The 18,557-nt window shown below is 46.5% G+C and overlaps 1 protein-coding gene across 1 annotated transcript in view; it reads left to right on the top strand.

Annotated features, from left to right (window-relative positions):
• Nucleotides 1-18,557, top strand: part of dnah3 (dynein axonemal heavy chain 3) — a 57,565-nt gene that overhangs the window by 34,982 nt on the left and 4,026 nt on the right. Inside the window, exons 41-60 of the mRNA XM_055924386.1 lie at nucleotides 61-355; nucleotides 1,235-1,414; nucleotides 1,671-1,794; nucleotides 3,362-3,518; nucleotides 3,663-3,806; nucleotides 4,030-4,389; nucleotides 6,524-6,830; nucleotides 7,013-7,178; nucleotides 7,507-7,723; nucleotides 8,355-8,537; nucleotides 8,780-8,978; nucleotides 9,213-11,354; nucleotides 11,615-11,840; nucleotides 12,018-12,262; nucleotides 12,546-12,662; nucleotides 12,841-12,998; nucleotides 13,666-13,833; nucleotides 16,783-16,925; nucleotides 17,973-18,177; nucleotides 18,360-18,497. Coding sequence (XP_055780361.1) covers nucleotides 61-355; nucleotides 1,235-1,414; nucleotides 1,671-1,794; nucleotides 3,362-3,518; nucleotides 3,663-3,806; nucleotides 4,030-4,389; nucleotides 6,524-6,830; nucleotides 7,013-7,178; nucleotides 7,507-7,723; nucleotides 8,355-8,537; nucleotides 8,780-8,978; nucleotides 9,213-11,354; nucleotides 11,615-11,840; nucleotides 12,018-12,262; nucleotides 12,546-12,662; nucleotides 12,841-12,998; nucleotides 13,666-13,833; nucleotides 16,783-16,925; nucleotides 17,973-18,177; nucleotides 18,360-18,497 — 5,874 coding nt within the window. The remainder of the gene's footprint in view (nucleotides 1-60; nucleotides 356-1,234; nucleotides 1,415-1,670; nucleotides 1,795-3,361; nucleotides 3,519-3,662; nucleotides 3,807-4,029; nucleotides 4,390-6,523; nucleotides 6,831-7,012; nucleotides 7,179-7,506; nucleotides 7,724-8,354; nucleotides 8,538-8,779; nucleotides 8,979-9,212; nucleotides 11,355-11,614; nucleotides 11,841-12,017; nucleotides 12,263-12,545; nucleotides 12,663-12,840; nucleotides 12,999-13,665; nucleotides 13,834-16,782; nucleotides 16,926-17,972; nucleotides 18,178-18,359; nucleotides 18,498-18,557) is intronic.

Genomic DNA, 18,557 nt, shown 5'->3' with positions numbered 1-18,557 from the left:
CAGGTTGTCATGCTCTTTAACTAAAATTCCCCTTCTCTCTCTCTCTATTCCCACTATTAGGTGTCAGACCTGATCATCCCCACCATGGAGACAGCCCGTCAGCTGTTCTTCCTGCAGACCTACCTGGCCCACGGGGTGCCCATGCTGTTCGTGGGGCCCACCGGCACGGGCAAGTCAGTCATCAACAACAGCTTTCTGCTCAAGCTTCCTAAGGAGCGCTACACACCTAACTGCATCAACTTCTCGGCACGCACCTCAGCCAACCAGACCCAGGACATCATCATGGGCAAGCTGGACCGCCGGAGGAAGGGCGTGTTCGGGCCACCCATGGGAAAGAAGTGTGTCGTCTACGTGGGTAAGGAATGAGTAGGGCACTCAGTGGAGCACGTTACTGTGTCCATGCTACTCAATGCTTAACACAGGTGCGTCTGACATGGCAACCTATTCCCTATATAGTGCACTACTTTTTCCCCTCAAAAGAAATAGGAAATAGGGTGGCATTTTGGACACAGCCAGTGTCTCCCCTCCCATTTCACCTCAAAGAGTGTATGAATCCTCTGTTCCTTGGTTCCACACATCCTCTCTCCTCCCCTCCTCAAAACCAATGACTGTATATGAATGGACAAAGCCATTGATCACGTGACACCATTCATTCCTTTATGAAGACTCAATAGCGCATTTGAAGCCAAAAAAGTTGGTTAAGATGGCATCTCATGGATAGATAACATGCGCAGTTTGAGCTACTCCAGGATGTGACATTGCAGGCTAGCTTAGTGCTGCGCCCTCTCATTGAGTATTTCAAGTCGAGTGCCGACCAAGGTACTGCAGGCTCCAATTAGCAATTCAATTATCCTTAGAACTTATTCTGTGTGTGGTTCAAGGACATACATCTGGTGTAATAGAAGCAATTGTTGGTACCATGATTGTCTTAGAATTGTTCATTTATTTACACAAAGATTATCCACGGAGATTGTCATCTTCCCATTCACTATAATGGGGGATCCTGTTTTCTGCAAATAATGCCTGCAGTACCACGGTCAGCTTTGAACTTTGTGGCTTTAATGAGAGGGGGCAGTCGTTCTCCCCTGCTCAAAACGCATTGTTGAAGAAGGTCAGAGGGGAGGAACCTTGACTTTTCTTCTCCAATACATTTTAAAAAGTGGGTGAGGAGAGAGGATGTGAGTAATCAAGGAAATACAATTGAGATTCACCCTAGTGACCTTTGATCTATCAGATGACCTCAACATGCCTGCCAAGGAGATCTATGGCGCCCAGCCACCCATCGAGCTGCTGAGGCAGTGGATCGACCACTACCACTGGTACGACAAGAAAGACACCTCCAGGATTGACATTGTGGACATTCTGTTCGTAGCCGCTATGGGGCCCCCTGGAGGGGGGAGGAATGACATTACAGGTACTCTTTCTTTGCACTTCAGTACTGGGTGGTGTTCAGTAAGGCACATCAATTTGCGTTTCTTATTGAAAAAGTTGTGGTATTAGCGCTCCATTTTAAAACATTTTCTCCCATTTCGATCGTACTGAACAAGACCCTTTGCTTCAGTGATTTGGTATGCATAAATTGTGTTACCTTTTCAAGTAGGTAGGTTTTCTCAATGTGCATATAATTTTGTTGTAAAAGTTTACCAGTTAGTTTCTCTTTTAAATCATAGGCCGCTTCACTCGTCATTTGAATATTGTTTCTATCGACTCCTTTGACCATGAGACACTGAGCAAGATATTCACCTCCATTACCGACTGGCATTTTGGCAAGGGATTTGATGCTGCTTTCTATAGGTGAGATGTCTTCAAGGTATTCTAACCTAGAATTGAGAGCATTTGCAGTTCTAAGGCCCATTTATGTTTTAGAGTGATGAACTTGGTGATGAACAGAGACATGAATTAATATCTGTTAAAGGAATGAAATTAAAATGATATCTGTTCAACTAAAATGGCCCCTAAAAGGCTTGTAACCAACAATTTATGTAACCAACAATCTCTGTTGAGGAAAGAACAGAGAGAGCCTATATGTGCGACCAATGGATCATCTCACTCAATGGAATACATTCTGACCTCTGACTTACAGTGCATTCGGAAAGTATTCAGACCGCTTTACTGTTTCTACATTTTGTTACGTTACAGTCTTATTCTAAAATGGATTAAATAAAAGGAATTACTCATCAAGTTACACACAATACCCCATAATGACAAAGCGAAAACAGGTTTGTAGATTTTAAAAAACAGAAATAACTTATTTACATAAGTTTTCAGACCCTTTGCTATGAAACAAACTTCAAATTGAGCTCAGGTGCATCCTGTTTCCATTGATCATCTTTGAGATGTTTCCAGAACTTGATTGGAGGCCACCTGTGGTAAATTAAATTGATTGGACATGATTTAGAAAGACACGCACCTGTCTATATAAGGTCCTACAGTTGACAGTGCATGTCAGAGCAAAAACCAAGCCATTAGGTCAAATGAATTGTCCGTAGAGCGCCGAGATAGGTTTGTGTCGAGGGACAACACAGTGGCCTCCATCATTCTTTAATGGAAAAAGTTTGGAACCACCAAGACTCTTCCTAGAACTGGCCGCCTGGCTAAACTGAGCAATTGAAAGAGAAAGCCCTTGGTCAGGGAGGAGACCAAGAACCCGATGGTCACTCTGATAGCTCCAGATTTCCTCTGTGGAGATGGGAGGATCTTTCAGAAGGACAACCCTCTCTGCAGCACTCCACCAATCAGGCCTTTATGGTAGAGTGGCCAGACGTAAGCCACTTCTCAGTAAAAGGCACGACAGCCCACTTAGAGTTTGCCAAAGGCACCTAAAGGACTCTAAGAACATGAGAAACAAGATTCTCGGGTCTGATGAAACTAAGATTGAACTCTTTGGCCCGAATGCCAAGCGTCACGTCGGGGGGAAACCTGGCACCATCCCTACGTTGAAGCATTTTGGTGGCAGCATCATGCTGTGGGGATGTTTTTCAGCGGCAGGGACTGGAAGACTAGTCAGGATCGAGGAAAGATGAACGGAGCAAAGTACAGAGAGATCCTTGATGTAAACCTGCTCCAGAGTGCTTAGGACCTCAGACTGGGGCGAAGGTTCACCTTCTAACATGACAACGACCTTAAGCACACAGCCAAGACAATGCAGGAGTGGCTTCGGGACAAGTCTCTGAATGTCCTTGAGTGGCCCAGCCAGAGCCACAGTTTTTGCTTTGTCATTATGGGGTATTGTGTGTAGATTGATGAGGGGAAAAAAGCAATTTCATACATTTTATAATAAGGCTATAACATTACAAAATGTGGAAAAAGACAAGCGGTCTGAATACTTTACGAATGCACTGTATGTTGTCTGTGTGTCCAGACTGGGGAAGATCATGGTGCAGGCCACCATGGCTGTCTATCAGGATGCCATGGAGAGTTTCCTGCCCACTCCCTCCAAGTCCCACTACATCTTCAACCTCAGGGACTTTGCCAGGGTGATCCGCGGGGTGCTGCTCAGCCCACCCACGCACCTCCAGGCAAGGCCAGACGACAACAGCTCATAGTTAACGTTTATACAACTTCTATATACATTTTTTACTAAATACTTTACCTTATAAAAATACTAATATATGTATGATATATATATATAATTTATGTATGATCTGTTTCTGTGTGAGCAGGAGGTAGACAAGCTGATCCGCCTGTGGATCCATGAGGTCTACCGCGTGTTTTACGACCGCCTCATCGACAACGAGGACAGAGAGACATTCTTCAACATTGTCAAGGAGAGAACATCCGGCTACTTCAAGCAGAGCATGGATAAGGTAACATTCCACATTACCCTTTTTATACATTCACAGTTCTTCATTGTTGGATGATCATTGCCTTTCAAAGATTTACCATGTATCTTCTGTCAGGCTTCTGCATTAGTGTATGTGGAATTTATTTTAAGGGACTGAATTGAACTTAGTCTAATGGTTACTAGTTCAAGAGCAATGCACATGTTATTTACTCTAAATCCTTTCTACTGCCCCCTGTTGTATGTAGCTGCTGACCCACCTGACGCCTAGCGGCAAGGTTGTGGACGAGACGATCCGCAGCCTGTTCTTCGGAGACTACGCCAAGCCCGACTCGGACGCCAAGGCCTACGACGAGATCACCGACCTGCACGTTCTGACCAACGTCATGAACTACTATCTGGACGAGTTCAACAACATCAGCAAGGCACCCATGTCCCTCGTCATGTTCAAGTTTGCCATAGAGCACATCTCGCGTATCTGCCGTGTGCTCAAGCAGGACAACGGGCATCTTCTCCTGGTGGGTATCGGGGGCTCAGGACGGCAGAGCGCCACCAAGCTGGGCACCTTCATCAATGATTACGACCTCTTCCAGATTGAGCTAACCAAGGTAACTGGATCAAGAAAACTCTGAAGGTTAATGAATGTAGCTTAGTGAAAAATAGCGCCACCATGTGCTGGTCTCCGATAGAGGTGCCGGTTTAAGTATATAGGTAAGAGGACTGATAATGACCAGCGGGAGACAGGGATACAATCCACACTTTATTGTCAACCCAAACAGACACACGACTCTACAGAGCAGGTGGTAGTGGTAGTGATAGTGGTGTAGTGGTTAATGGCCAACAACGCTCTAAACACCAGTCATTGAGTCCAGAAGAAGGATTTTCCATTTGGAAAGGGTTCAGATGTGAGTTGAGCTGGAGGACAGGAGGTAATATAGAGGTTGTCTCAACCTGCCCTCCTGGAAACAACTAAAGAGTTCAATGGCAGACTTGGGTCTCCAACCCCAGGCTAGGCACTGATTGGCTAACTGGGTCAGCTGATTCTGTTCCCTGGCAACCTGGTTCCAAGCACATAGGTTTGAAGGGGCCTTCTGCAGCAGGACTAAAGACTCAGGCTGAGGTCGAGGGGTTGGTAGCCTACCTCAGCTGTCAGAAGTCACAAAATAAGAAGTCACAAAGTCCCAGGGCCAGAGAGAGGGTTCTGAGAAGTACTCATGGGAAACTGTAACAGTTTTCTACAGCCGCCCCAAAATGTCGCCACCCTTTCAGTGGAATGGATGGAGCGGGCAGTGAGGGACAAGGTGCTCACAGGGTCTGTGAGGCTGGGCTGTCTAGCAGGAGTCAGGGTGGTCCATGCCGGTGCTGCTGGAGGTATCCAGGCTGGTGGAGGAGATCATCCCACCGAGGTGGGCCAGGCATCTTCAGGGAGAGAGTGCTGATTGGGTGGTGGCTCTCCCAAGGGGGCAGGATGTGTATCCAGTTCCGGACCCAGAGGAAGGCCTAGATCTGGTCCGGGCAGTAGATCCAGGGTTGGGGCCAGATTAGGCGGTGTCCTGAGGGTGGTATGGAGCCTCAGACCCAATGCTGGTTGTGGGTCTGGCAGTGGCGTTTTCTGCCCACATGGGCCGATGAGAGCCATAGTGGCAGAACTGGCGCTGGGTTAGACGATGGTGTTGGTAGTGTGGACAAGAATAGATGGCAGACCCAGGACTGGAGCTGAGTCGGCCGGTGGGTCCAGGACAGGACCGGGTAGTGGACCCAGTGCTGGTGCTGGGTCTGGCGATGCGCCCAGTTCAGGGCTTGACTGGTTCTCGAGAACGGCAGTGGATACTGGGACCAAATAGTGTGTCAGGTTAGTCGACTGCAGATCCAGAGGACATGGTGCTGGAGGCTCTAGTGCTGGTCGGGCTGCAGCTCTGGCAACGTCTCGACTTCCTTGAGCTCTGTTGGTCACACGGCAGGCAGCAACACTGGCAGCGGCTTGTCTTGCTCAGATGCTGCTCGTATTGGCACCGGCTGGGGTGTGGAGTGGAGCTCGGACGGCTTCTGGGACAACTTGGGCCTCGGTAGCCGTCACGGGACACGCTCGGGCACTCGCAGTCTCTGTTCTGGCTGAACCTCTGTCGTTGGGTTGGCTGACTGGAGCGCATTGGATGGGACTGGGTGTGGCTCTGGTTGAGGACTAGCGACGGGAGCTGTGGAGGCCGGGTTGTTGCCGGCCTGGGCGTGTGAAGGGATGCCCGTCGTGGCATCGCTTTTGGTGGCAACCCCAGGCTAGACCACTGATTGGCTGACCGGGTCAGCTGACTCTGTTCCCTGGCAACCTGGTCCCTAACACAGAGGTGTGAAGTGGCCTTCTGCAGCAGGACAATAGACACAGACTGAGGTTGGGGGTTGGTAGCCTACCTAAGCTGTAAGAAGTCACAAAGTTTGTCTCTAAATCCCAGGGCCAGAGGGAGGGTTTGAAAGAAGGTTCTGAGAAGTACTCACTGGTAACTGTAAGGGTTTTCTTTGACTTTCGAGGTCATGCTAATTAGGCTACGTATCTTGTGTAGTCTTGATGATGGTTTGCATTTGTATATTGTATGTATTATATGTATTCCCATTTGGATTGTATGTTAAGCGCCTTTAGTGACCAAAGTGCTGTCAGTCTTTGCCCATTCTTTTACCCATCTGATAAAGTCCATGAAAGTTTGGAAATAAGTCCATAAGTCCAATTCATTAATTAATTAATTCACCAAGAACTACGGAGTGTCGGAGTGGCGCGACGACCTAAAGCGGTTGATGCTGAAGGCGGGCCTGCAGGGCAAGAACATGGTGTTCCTGTTCAATGACAGCCAGATCAAGGACGAGGCCTTTGTGGAGGACATCAACATGCTGCTCAACACAGGCGACGTGCCCAACATCTTCCCAGCCGACGAGCGCGCCGACATCATCGACAAGGTACAGGGCATCGCACGCACGGAGGGCAAGAAGATCGATGCCACACCACTCTCCATGTACAACTTCTTCATCGAGCGTGTCAAGGCAAACCTTCACATTGTGCTCGGTGGGTACCTTCAACATTTCATACATTTAGTATTATTACCAGGTTACCCCCCATACTTAATCTCCTTACTGGTAATTGTGATGATTTCAATCCCACATCCATTGTGGCTTTTAGAGTTACCTTGCTTTAAGAGTTACGTTGTCTTCATGTCTAAACAGTGATGGTGTTTGTCTTTGGAATAGCAATGAGCCCGATTGGGGACGCCTTCCGAAACCGGTTGAGGATGTTCCCTTCCCTCATCAACTGTTGCACCATCGACTGGTTCCAGGCCTGGCCTAAAGACGCTTTGGAGATGGTGGCCAACAAGTTCCTGCAGGATGTGGAGCTGGAAGACAACGTCAGGCTACAGTAAGAAACTGATCCACTCATAACATCCAGCTAGAGTGTCTCTCTCTGTAGATTTAGCTACAAGCTACGAAATAGCTATTAGCTGCTAGGCTGCTAGTAATCTATGGTAGGCTACTGGACTAGCTAATAGTCAACAGACTAGGTACTTAATATTCCATTTCTCTTCAGGTTTCTGCAAATTGATGACCACACAGTTGATAGAAATGTAGATGAGCTTGACCCTTTTTGTCAATTTATTGTGACAGAAAGGGACATCGTTTAACAGTGACAACTCCCCTCCCATTTCATGGATTTGTTTTACCAAGTCAGTGATTTGTGTGTCTCTCAGTGTGGTGGAGATGTGTAAAACCTTCCAGGAGAGCGTGGGAGGTTTGTCCGAGAGGTACTTCTCTCAACTCAGGAGACACAACTATGTGACGCCCACGTCCTACCTGGAGCTCATTCTCACATACAAGGTCCTGCTCAACTCCAAGAGGAGTGAGGTGGACACTCAGAGAAACCGCTACATTGTGGGTCTGGAGAAACTGTACTTTGCTGCATCTCAGGTAGGATAGTTTAGTCAACTAAGTCTACTTACATAAGGCCCATTTCTATTTGCTGAATTACAATGCTTTGGTACAGAGTTAACATAACTATGGCCTATTTTGACATGTGATTGGCAGAACAATCCCCATTGTGGGAATTATGAGGCCTCGGTGTCCCATCATCACGTCTTAAAGATGCACTGTGCATTGTGTTGCTAAAATGTGAATTTATTTTTATGTGACAAAACAAGTATAGAGTAGAAAATCATTGTACCATCTAAACACTGTGAAATGTATTTTCCATAACAAAAAATATTGTATTTTCAGCTGTTTGAAGCTGGTGTACAAAACCGAAAGTAAAATATGTTTAAACAAAACTTAAGAGCAGGAAGCATAGAAATAACACACACAGAACAGATATCGCTTCTTAGACTTGCTTTTAATGAGAATTACAGATCTATAACTCACATTTCTATGTGAATAAGTTACATATTGCAGCTTTAACCCTTTAACGTACAATAAGGCCTAGTTAATCAATACAAAGAGCAAAAACTCACATTGTAAAGTCCCTAAATTGACTAACATTATGTTACAAGTCTTAAGCACTCTGCCCCTTCCATCTGAATGACTCCACTCCATGTTGGCTCCACAGGTATCGATAATGCAGGAGGAGCTGACCGCCCTGCAGCCAGAGTTGATCCAGACATCAGCTGAGACAGATAAGATGATGGTCAACATTGAGAAGGAGACAGTAGTGGTGGATGCTAAGAAAAAACTGGTGTTGGCAGACGAGAAGGTGGCCAACGACGCGGCTGCAGCAGCCAAAGCTATAAAGGTAGAAAGGTCTACACTGTCACTTTACAACACCTTGTATCATTCAGATCGACTCATACTAGAATTATAAAGACGATATACTGTAAATGACATATTTGGCGTTGCACGTTCCAATTACAATTAGCAATGTTAATCTGTAATCTGTAATGTTAGAACTGCTAGCAAGGAAGAAAATGTTGACAAATGAGTAGAAACAGTAGTTTCTATATTAAAAGTGAGTGACTGCCTGCTGTTTGTGTTCAGGATGAGTGTGAGGGTGACCTGGCGGAGGCAATGCCTGCCCTTGAGGCTGCCCTGTCAGCCCTGGACACCCTGAAACCCTCAGACATCACAGTGGTCAAGTCCATGTCGAACCCTCCAGGTCTGGTCAAACTGGTCATGGAGTCCATCTGCATCATGAAAGGCATCAAGCCAGAGAGGAAGCCCGATCCTGGTGGCTCAGGTAAGCACTCATTGCATTGTAAAGAAGACACTAATATTGTATAATCAAATTGTAATGTACTGTATGGGCCTACTTTAAATGTTTATAATCAAACTGATAATTTATGTAATATTAAATTACACAGATGAAACAGGAAATTATGCACGAAAGCAGATACATTTCTGTAAATATGTTTGAAAGAACATGGGCTTAATTATGTTTTTTTTCCCCGATGTTTGATTATTTGTGTTACAGGTAAGATGATTGAGGACTTCTGGGGCCCCTCCAAGAAGCTCCTGGGAGACATGAAGTTCCTGGAGAACCTCAAAGCCTATGACAAAGACAACATCGCTGCCGCCAACATCAAGAAGATCCGCGACAAATTCATTGACAACCCCGAGTTCCAGCCCTCCATCATCAAGAACGTCTCCTCTGCCTGTGAGGGCCTTTGTAAGTGGGTGCGGGCCATGGAGGTGTACGAGCGTGTGTCCAAAGTGGTGGCCCCCAAGATAGAGAAGCTGAAGGAGGCTGAGAACGAGCTTGGGGTGCAGATGCAGATGTTGTCAGTGAAGAGAGCTGAGCTGAAGGAGGTGGTGGACAAGCTCCAGGATCTAAACGACACGTTCGAGGCCATGTGCAACAAGAAGAAAGACCTGGAAGAAAACATTGAGCTGTGCTCCCAGAAGTTGATCAGGGCAGAGCAGCTGATTGGAGGGCTGGGTGGGGAGAAGGACAGGTGGACGGAGGCTGCCCGGCTGCTGGGGATCAGGTACACCAACCTGACAGGCGACGTGCTCCTCTCCTCCGGCACTGTGTCCTACCTGGGGGCCTTCACCGTGGACTACCGTGTGGAGTGCCAGCGGGAGTGGCATCTGCTCTGCCAGGCCAAGAATGTGCCATGCTCCGAGGACTTCACCCTCAGCAACACCCTGGGCAACCAGGTGTCCATCCGGGCATGGCAGATTGCCGGCCTGCCCGTCGACTCCTTCTCCACTGACAACGGCATCATCGTGTCCAACTCACGCCGCTGGCCCCTCATGATCGACCCGCAGGGCCAGGCCAACAAGTGGATCAAGAACATGGAGAAGGCCAACAAGCTGGCCGTCATCAAGCTGTCAGACGGCAACTATGTGAGAACACTGGAGAACTCCATCGCGTTCGGCACACCTGTTTTGCTGGAGAACGTTGGAGAAGAACTTGATGCAGTACTGGAACCAGTGCTGCTAAAACAGACCTTCAGACAACAAGGTGTGGAGTACATGAAGCTAGGTGAGAACATTGTGGAGTACTCCAAAGACTTCCTCTTCTACATGACCACCAGCCTGAGAAGCCCTCACTACCTCCCCGAGGTGGCGGTTAAAGTCTGCCTGCTCAACTTCATGATCACCCCACTGGGTTTGGAGGACCAGCTTCTGGGCATCATGGCCGCCAAGGAGAAACCAGAACTAGAAGAGAAGAAGAACCAGCTGATCCTGGAGAGTGCCGCCAACAACAAGCAGCTGAAGGAGATTGAGGATAAAATCCTCAAAATCCTGTCTTCCTCAGAGGGTAACATCCTAGAAGACGAAACAGCCATCAAGGTCCTGTCTTCCTCCAAGGTGCTGTCCGAGGAGATCTCGGAGAAGCAGAAGATTGCTAGTGTCACAGAGAAGGAGATTGACGACACGCGCATGGGCTACCGGCCTGTGGCCGAGCACTCGTCTATCCTGTTCTTCTGCATCTCGGAGCTGGCCAACATAGAGCCCATGTACCAGTACTCCCTCACCTGGTTCATCAACCTCTACCTGCAGTCCATCGCCCAGAGCTTGAAGAGCGACGACCTGGCCACCCGCATCGAGAACATTGTGGAGCATTTCACCATCAGCATCTATAACAACGTGTGCCGATCGCTCTTCGAGAAGGACAAGCTGCTCTTCTCCTTGCTCCTCACTGTGGGCATCATGCAAGGCAAGGGCCAGGTGGACGACACCATCTGGCGCTTCCTCCTAACCGGTGGCATAACTCTGGACAACCCCAACCCCAACCCCGCTCCTGAGTGGCTCTCCGACAAGTCCTGGTCAGAAATCGTAAGAGCATCCAAGCTGCCAAACTTAGAAGGTCTCTTCGAGCACGTCCGAGACAACATTCCCAAGTGGAAGAAGATCTACGATTCGGGGAAGCCTCACAAGGAGCAGCTGCCTGACAGCTGGGGGATTCTGGTGGGTATGCACCGCATGGTGGTGCTGCGCTGCTTCAGGCCGGACAAGCTAGTTCCGGCGGTGCAAGAGTTCATTGTGGACAACATGGGGCGCAGCTACATTGAGCCCCCGACCTTCGACCTGGCCGGGAGTTACAACGACTCCAACTGCTGCTCTCCTCTCATCTTTGTGCTCTCTCCAGGATCTGATCCCACTGCGGGTAATTCATTAGAGATACCTGTGACTTTTGAGCTGTATTCTGTGCTTTAACTTAGGTTTTGGATATTTATTTGGGTTTTTTGTGTCCTGCTCACTTAACTTATTGAATTATGATGCATCAAGAAATTATTCAAACTAAACTAGTCTTTAACCAACTTTGCATACATCTGTTATACATCTGCATTAAAGATGTCACATCTGATTGGATTTTTGAGTGCTCAAAAGTTCATACCAGTACTTAAATGTTCCTTTGATCTCCAGGTCTTCTCAAGTTTGCTGACGACCTTGAAATGGGGGGCAGTAAAACCCAGACCATCTCCCTGGGCCAGGGCCAGGGGCCCATCGCAGCCCTGATGATCAATGCTGCCATCAAGGATGGCACCTGGGTGGTGCTACAGAACTGCCATCTGTGCACCAGCTGGATGCCCGCCCTGGAGAGGATCTGTGAGGAGGGCATCACCCCCGAAAACACCAACCCCACCTTTAGGTCAGCCGTTGCAGGGCAGGGGGAGTTTTTATCTATTATAGCCATTGGCCAGGCAGTTGGTTTGTAATACCCTGGTTGTAATACTCTGGTTGCTTATGATCCTATACATTTGTATTGCCTACAAATAAAACCAAGAGCAACAAACTAAACTAACACTATCATTGCTAACTTCCACAGGTTGTGGTTGACCAGTTACCCGTCTGACAAGTTCCCAGTCAGCATCCTGCAGAACGGGGTGAAGATGACCAACGAGCCGCCCAAGGGGATGAGGGCCAACCTGTTCCGCTCCTACATCAGCGACCCCATCTCCGACCCCGCCTTCTTCAACAGCTCCAAGAAACAGGAGGCGTGGCAGAAGCTGCTGTTTGGTCTCTGCTTTTTTCATGCTCTGGTGCAGGAGAGGAGGACCTTCGGACCTCTAGGTGAGACTAACACTCTATTATGGTCCTCTTTTCTTACCCCTTTTTCTTAAAACAAAATGTCCTCCCCTTCTCAGTCACTTCCAGTCACTGAAATTGTATTTTGGTGTTATCCCTCATCCTATACCTTTCTTGTTCCTTCTCTCTCTCTCTCTGGGGAAACATATTTTCCCCCAGTATACATCATGATGAACGAAAAATGTCACTGCATTGAATATCCTCTCTTATAACTTGAGTTAAAGGGTCAAAACTTGTCATTGTTTTTTTTTCCGCATTTGACCCCAAGGTTGGAATATCCCGTATGAGTTCAATGAGTCTGACCTGAGGATCAGTATGACGCAGATCCAGATGTTCCTGGATGAGTATGAGGAGATTCCTCTGGAGGCCCTCTCCTACCTAACTGGTGAGGCTCTCACAGACACAGCTGTGTGGATTGGTATAGCGGGGGAGAGAGACTGTATCACATAGCAATAAAAGAGGTTCATTCTCTGTTTGTATCAGAGCATAGGAGGGTTTACTAACCTGAACTAGTGGAAGACGGACGCATACATTTTCTCTCTCTCCCTTTCTCTCTCTTTCAGGTGAGTGTAACTACGGTGGCAGGGTGACGGACGACAAGGACAGGCGTCTGCTGGTGTCTCTACTGTCCATCTTCTACAGCAGGGAGTTGATAGAGCAGGAGGGCTACCACGTGTGTGAGGGAGATATGTACTATATCCCCCCTCACGGACCGTACCAGGTACTACTGTCCCCTCCATCGTGTCTTTATCCATTTATCATACAAGATGGCGGACTGTCATATCCATAGTCGATGATATCTTTATGCTGTTGCGCTTAAGGTTCAGATATTTGTTGTCGCCTTAATGATTCAGGGGTCAGGATGTGCATTGGGGGTAGAGTGATCTGATCCTAGATCTGTGGTTAGGGGCAGTCTACTGGTATCTACTTAGATTTTGTCACACCCTCTTGTATGGAGCATCTGGACCACATTGCCAGATCAAACATAAATTGGCGTTTAGACTGCTAAATAATTAGTGAAATAGTTCAACAAATAGCTACCTGAACTATCCACATTGACCCTTTTTGCTTTTCGCGTACGGTGCTGCTACCGTTTACTGTCACTTTATTCCTAGTTATATGTACATATTACCTCAATTACTTCGTACCCCTGCACATCGAACTCAGTACTGGTACCCCTTGTATATAGCCACGTTATAGTTACTCATTGTGTATCTATTACTTTTATTATTAAGTGTTTTACTTTTCTATTATTATCTTCTTTCTCTCTGCAATGTTGGGAAGGGCCTGTAAATGAGCATTTCACTGTTAGTACACACCTGTTGTTTACGAAGCACAAGTACAATTTTGGGAGATTTGAACTCATTTGTACTGTTTGTCTTTTCAAGACCTATGTTGATTACATCCGCAACCTACCCATCGCGGCGGAACCTGGCGTGTTTGGACTCCACAGCAATGCTGACATCACCAAGGACAACCAGGAGACCAATCAGCTGCTGGATGGAGTGCTGCTGACACTTCCCAGGCAGACTGGAGGCGGGGCTAAATCCCCTCAGGTTAGTTGGACAGTGGACACTAGGGTTGAATGGCGGGAACCCGGTTACTGAGATTTACCGGGATTTACTGTCCAAAACCACTTCCTTTTCCCAGGATAAATAACTGTGAGAAACCGGTAAATTATTTACATGAACAGCATGACGTGAAATAGAACTGTTAAATTATATGCAAAGTGTAAATCTGGCGTCTCTATGGCCTCTGCATGATGAATCACCAACACTCAGGGTGGGGACAGACAGCCCATCTCAGTATGGAGCACAGTTCACAGTACATGTAGACTTATCATGTCATCATGGTAATTTTCTTGTGACAGGTAAACCTGCATTTGCTGCAGCAAAGCCTATCATACAGAAATATAAAGACCGAATGCCCATCTAATTAACCCATCTCCGCCTGGCTTTCGGGGGTCACCTTATTTCTTAATTGTAAAGATTTGTTTTTTTTTAATTGAAGCTGCAGAGTTTTAAAACAGCCTAACACTTGAATATACACTGCTCAAAAAAATAAAGGGTACACTTAAACAACACAATGTAACTCCAAGTCAATCACACTTCTGTGAAATCAAACTGTCCACTTAGGAAGCAACACTGATTGACAATACATTTCACATGCTGTTGTGCAAATGGAATAGACAAAAGGTGGAAATTATAGGCAATTAGCAAGACACCCCCCAAAACAGGAGTGATTCTGCAGGTGGTGACCACAGACCACTTCTCAGTTCCTATGCTTCCTGGCTGATGTTTTGGTCACTTTTGAATGCTGGCGGTGCTCTCACTCAAGTGGTAGCATGAGACGGAGTCTACAACCCACACAAGTGGCTCAGGTAGTGCAGTTCATCCAGGATGGCACATCAATGCGAACTGTGGCAAAAAGGTTTGCTGTGTCTGTCAGCGTAGTGTCCAGAGCATGCAGGCGCTACCAGGAGACAGGCCAGTACATCAGGAGACGTGGAGGAGGCCGTAGGAGGGCAACAACCCAGCAGCAGGACCGCTACCTCCGCCTTTGTGCAAGGAGGTGCACTGCCAGAGCCCTGCAAAATGACCTCCAGCAGGCCACAAATGTGCATGTGTCTGCTCAAACGGTCAGAAACAGACTCCATGAGGGTGGTATGAGGGCCCGACGTCCACAGGTGGGGGTTGTCCTTACAGCCCAACACCGTGCAGGACGTTTCGCATTTGCCAGAGAACACCAATATTGGCAAATTCGCCACTGGCGCCCTGTGCTCTTCACAGATGAAAGCAGGTTCACACTGAGCACATGAGCACATGTGACAGACGTGACAGAGTCTGGAGACGCCGTGGAGAACGTTCTGCTGCCTGCAACATCCTCCAGCATGACCGGTTTGGCGATGGGTCAGTCATGGTGTGGGGTGGCATTTCTTTGTGGGGCCGCACAGCCCTCCATGTGCTCGCCAGAGGTAGCCTGACTGCCATTAGGTACCGAGATGAGATCCTCAGACCCCTTGTGAGACCATATGCTGACACATGCACATTTGTGGCCTGCTGGAGGTCATTTTGCAGGGCTCTGGCAGTGCACCTCCTTGCACTAAGGCGGAGGTACCGGTCCTGCTGCTGGGTTGTTGCCCTCCTGCTGCTGGGTTGTTGCCCTCCTACGGCCTCCTCCACGTCTCCTGATGTACTGGCCTGTCTCCTGGTAGTGCCTGCATGCTCTGGACACTACGCTGACAGACACAGCAAACCTTTTTGCCACAGTTCGCATTGATGTGCCATCCTGGATGAACTGCACTACCTGAGCCACTTGTGTGGGTTGTAGACTCCGTCTCATGCTACCACTTGAGTGAGAGCACCGCCAGCATTCAAAAGTGACCAAAACATCAGCCAGGAAGCATAGGAACTGAGAAGTGGTCTGTGGTCACCACCTGCAGAATCACTCCTGTTTTGGGGGGTGTCTTGCTAATTGCCTATAATTTCCACCTTTTGTCTATTCCATTTGCACAACAGCATGTGAAATGTATTGTCAATCAGTGTTGCTTCCTAAGTGGACAGTTTGATTTCACAGAAGTGTGATTGACTTGGAGTTACATTGTGTTGTTTAAGTGTACCCTTTATTTTTTTGAGCAGTGTAGTTGCTTTAAATCAGTGCAAGTGCAAGCAATCTCTCTCAGTCTTTCTCTGCCTCAATCAACTCCATTCAAATCGCATCCAAAATAGATCATCCTGTTCTAGATTGATATATAGCCCTATATATAGATGCCCTAGCCTACCTCTTTCAGGTAATACATTCAATGCAGTATTAGCCTTATATTCAGCCAATTAATTATGGGTTATGCATAATAAGCTTCTAACTTGTGTCTCTTGCGCAATACGCACCCACCTGTGCTCTGCTGGCCTCTCTCCTTAAAAAGAACTCTCCTTAGCTCTTAGAGTCCCGTGCAGGAAAAGCTAGACTAGAATTGCTTGCTGGACATGACTTCTTCTAGCATTTCTTATATCAATAGACTATTCGAAGAGGAACATAAACTCTTGTTTGCTGACAGCACAATCATTTGGCCTTTTCTGAACTTGGGATTATTACATGTCTTTAATGTAGGGCTCATAAAGTGGATTTAATGTATACCTTAATGTATAATCAATCAGTCTCAGGTAGAATCAGGGTTTAATTTTTTTATCAAATCTCTAATCAAATCCAGAGAGAGGCTTATTTATGTGCTTTATAACGCTTTTTAATAACACTTCCGGTTTGGGAAATACTACCTAGGAGAAAAGTGATTTATTCCCCGGATGGAACATTTGTAAAATACCAGGAAATTCAACATTAGTGGACACTTCTCTGTGTGATCAAAACCTGTACATTCTCACAGACCGGCACTTTATGTGGATAAGAAGTTGTGATGCCTCAGAACAAGCCCTGATATGTCAGCTCTGTACAAAAGCTTCAATTGTTTTGAATGTATTATACTGGTAGTTATATCTCTTTGATTACTACAGGAAGTGGTTGATGAGCTTGCGGAAGACATCCTGTCCAAGCTGCCAGCAGACTTTGACATCCAGATGGTGATTAACAAATACCCAGTGATGTATGAGGAGTCCATGAACACTGTGCTGAGACAGGAACTGATCCGCTTCAACAGGTAAATGTCATGATCTGGAATAAAGAAACAGGGGGTCAGGAAGTGTAGCGTTTCAAACTGATACAATGAATGCACTCATAAAATACTTACTCCACATCTGGCCATGGTAATTGGAGTCTTATGGTCAATTGATTAAAACCAAAGTAAAATGTTTTGTGTCCCACATACGGTTGCAAAGGGAGGGTATATTACTGATAATGTTCAATGATTTTATAGACTTTATCACGTTACAACTAGTGGCCTTTTTGGATACTTCAGATTATCACAGGTGTCTGTAATTATCTCTGGCCCTCTGTGTGGCCGTATCTGTCTCACTATTGTTTGTGGAGATATGCTCTGATGAAGGTCGACTGACCGAAACCTTCAGCCTCTATTCAAATAAATGGGCATCTGACTGGAAGTGTGCAGAGACTTTTTGCCCCTGTTTCTCCAGTTTAGCATTTTGCCTTCAGCACCTTCACTAATCGGTTTTGGGTGTGCAGTATTTTCTGCCTATTATATACATGGAATTTTCATCACATGTAATATATATAAAATAAGATGATTTAAAAAAAATAGAATGACAAAACTGTAAAACATTATCCTAAATATAACCCATCAACTCAGTCAATAGCATTGGTGTTTAATAAAAGGGTTTCAGCATGAAATATCCTTTACATTTTTATACACTTACTTATTTTACTATGTCAATTTGTCTTTGTTTTAAATATTTTGGCGCCAAACTGGTGGCAGTTGTGAAAAAAAGTCTATAGTTGGTAGAGTTTCATTGTTGATTAGATGTTTTTTTAAATTAATTAAGCTATTTTCTCTTGAACCACGAGAAGTTATTTAAGTATAAATTACCAATGTTGCCATAGATTCGGTAAATTACCGGTAGTTTTACAACACTAGTCCCACATTTAATGACCACTATAAGCAGTTGATTTGTACTCTGTGTACAGACGGTCATTACTACACAATCATTACATGCCTTTTTGGCTATGGGGAATTTGTGATTAGCAATTATGTGTTCATAACATGCTGATAATGATGCTCTGACCCCCTCAGGTTAACTCAGGTGGTACGCATCAGTCTGATAAACATTGGAAAGGCTCTCAAGGGTCAGGTGGTGATGTCTTCTGAGCTGGAGAACGTCTTCAACAGTATGGTGGTGGGCAAGGTGCCAACCATGTGGTCGGCCAAGTCCTACCCGTCTCTGAAGCCTCTGGGCAGCTACGTGTCCGACCTCCTCGCCAGGCTAAAGTTTCTACAGGTCAGTTATGATCGCCAAGAGAGTGAGGGTACTGAGCTGCTCAACCCCAACAATACACATTCAAATGTGTTTGTATGTTCAATTAAAGTTGTTTTGAGGACAGGGATTTTGTTTCCTGTGAAACTGATACTTCTGAAAGACACAAATACTGATGCATGGGAGTTGGGCTGTGTGTTTGACAGGACTGGATCAACAATGGGCCACCACCAGTCTTTTGGCTCTCTGGGTTCTACTTTACTCAGTCCTTCCTCACGGGAGTATCTCAGAACTTTGCCCGAAAGTATACCATCCCCATCGACTTCATCGGCTTTGAATTTGAGGTAAGGGAGTACAATGTAAACCTCATCTTTGTGTCCAGTGAATGCATGGCATGACTTCCC

This window comes from Salvelinus fontinalis, chromosome 1 (genome assembly GCF_029448725.1).
Source record: "Salvelinus fontinalis isolate EN_2023a chromosome 1, ASM2944872v1, whole genome shotgun sequence".
In the NCBI taxonomy this organism is placed as follows: Eukaryota; Metazoa; Chordata; class Actinopteri; order Salmoniformes; family Salmonidae; genus Salvelinus; species Salvelinus fontinalis.
The sequence above is the reverse complement of the archived record's forward strand: the minus strand, read 5'-3'. Positions and strand labels throughout refer to the sequence as shown.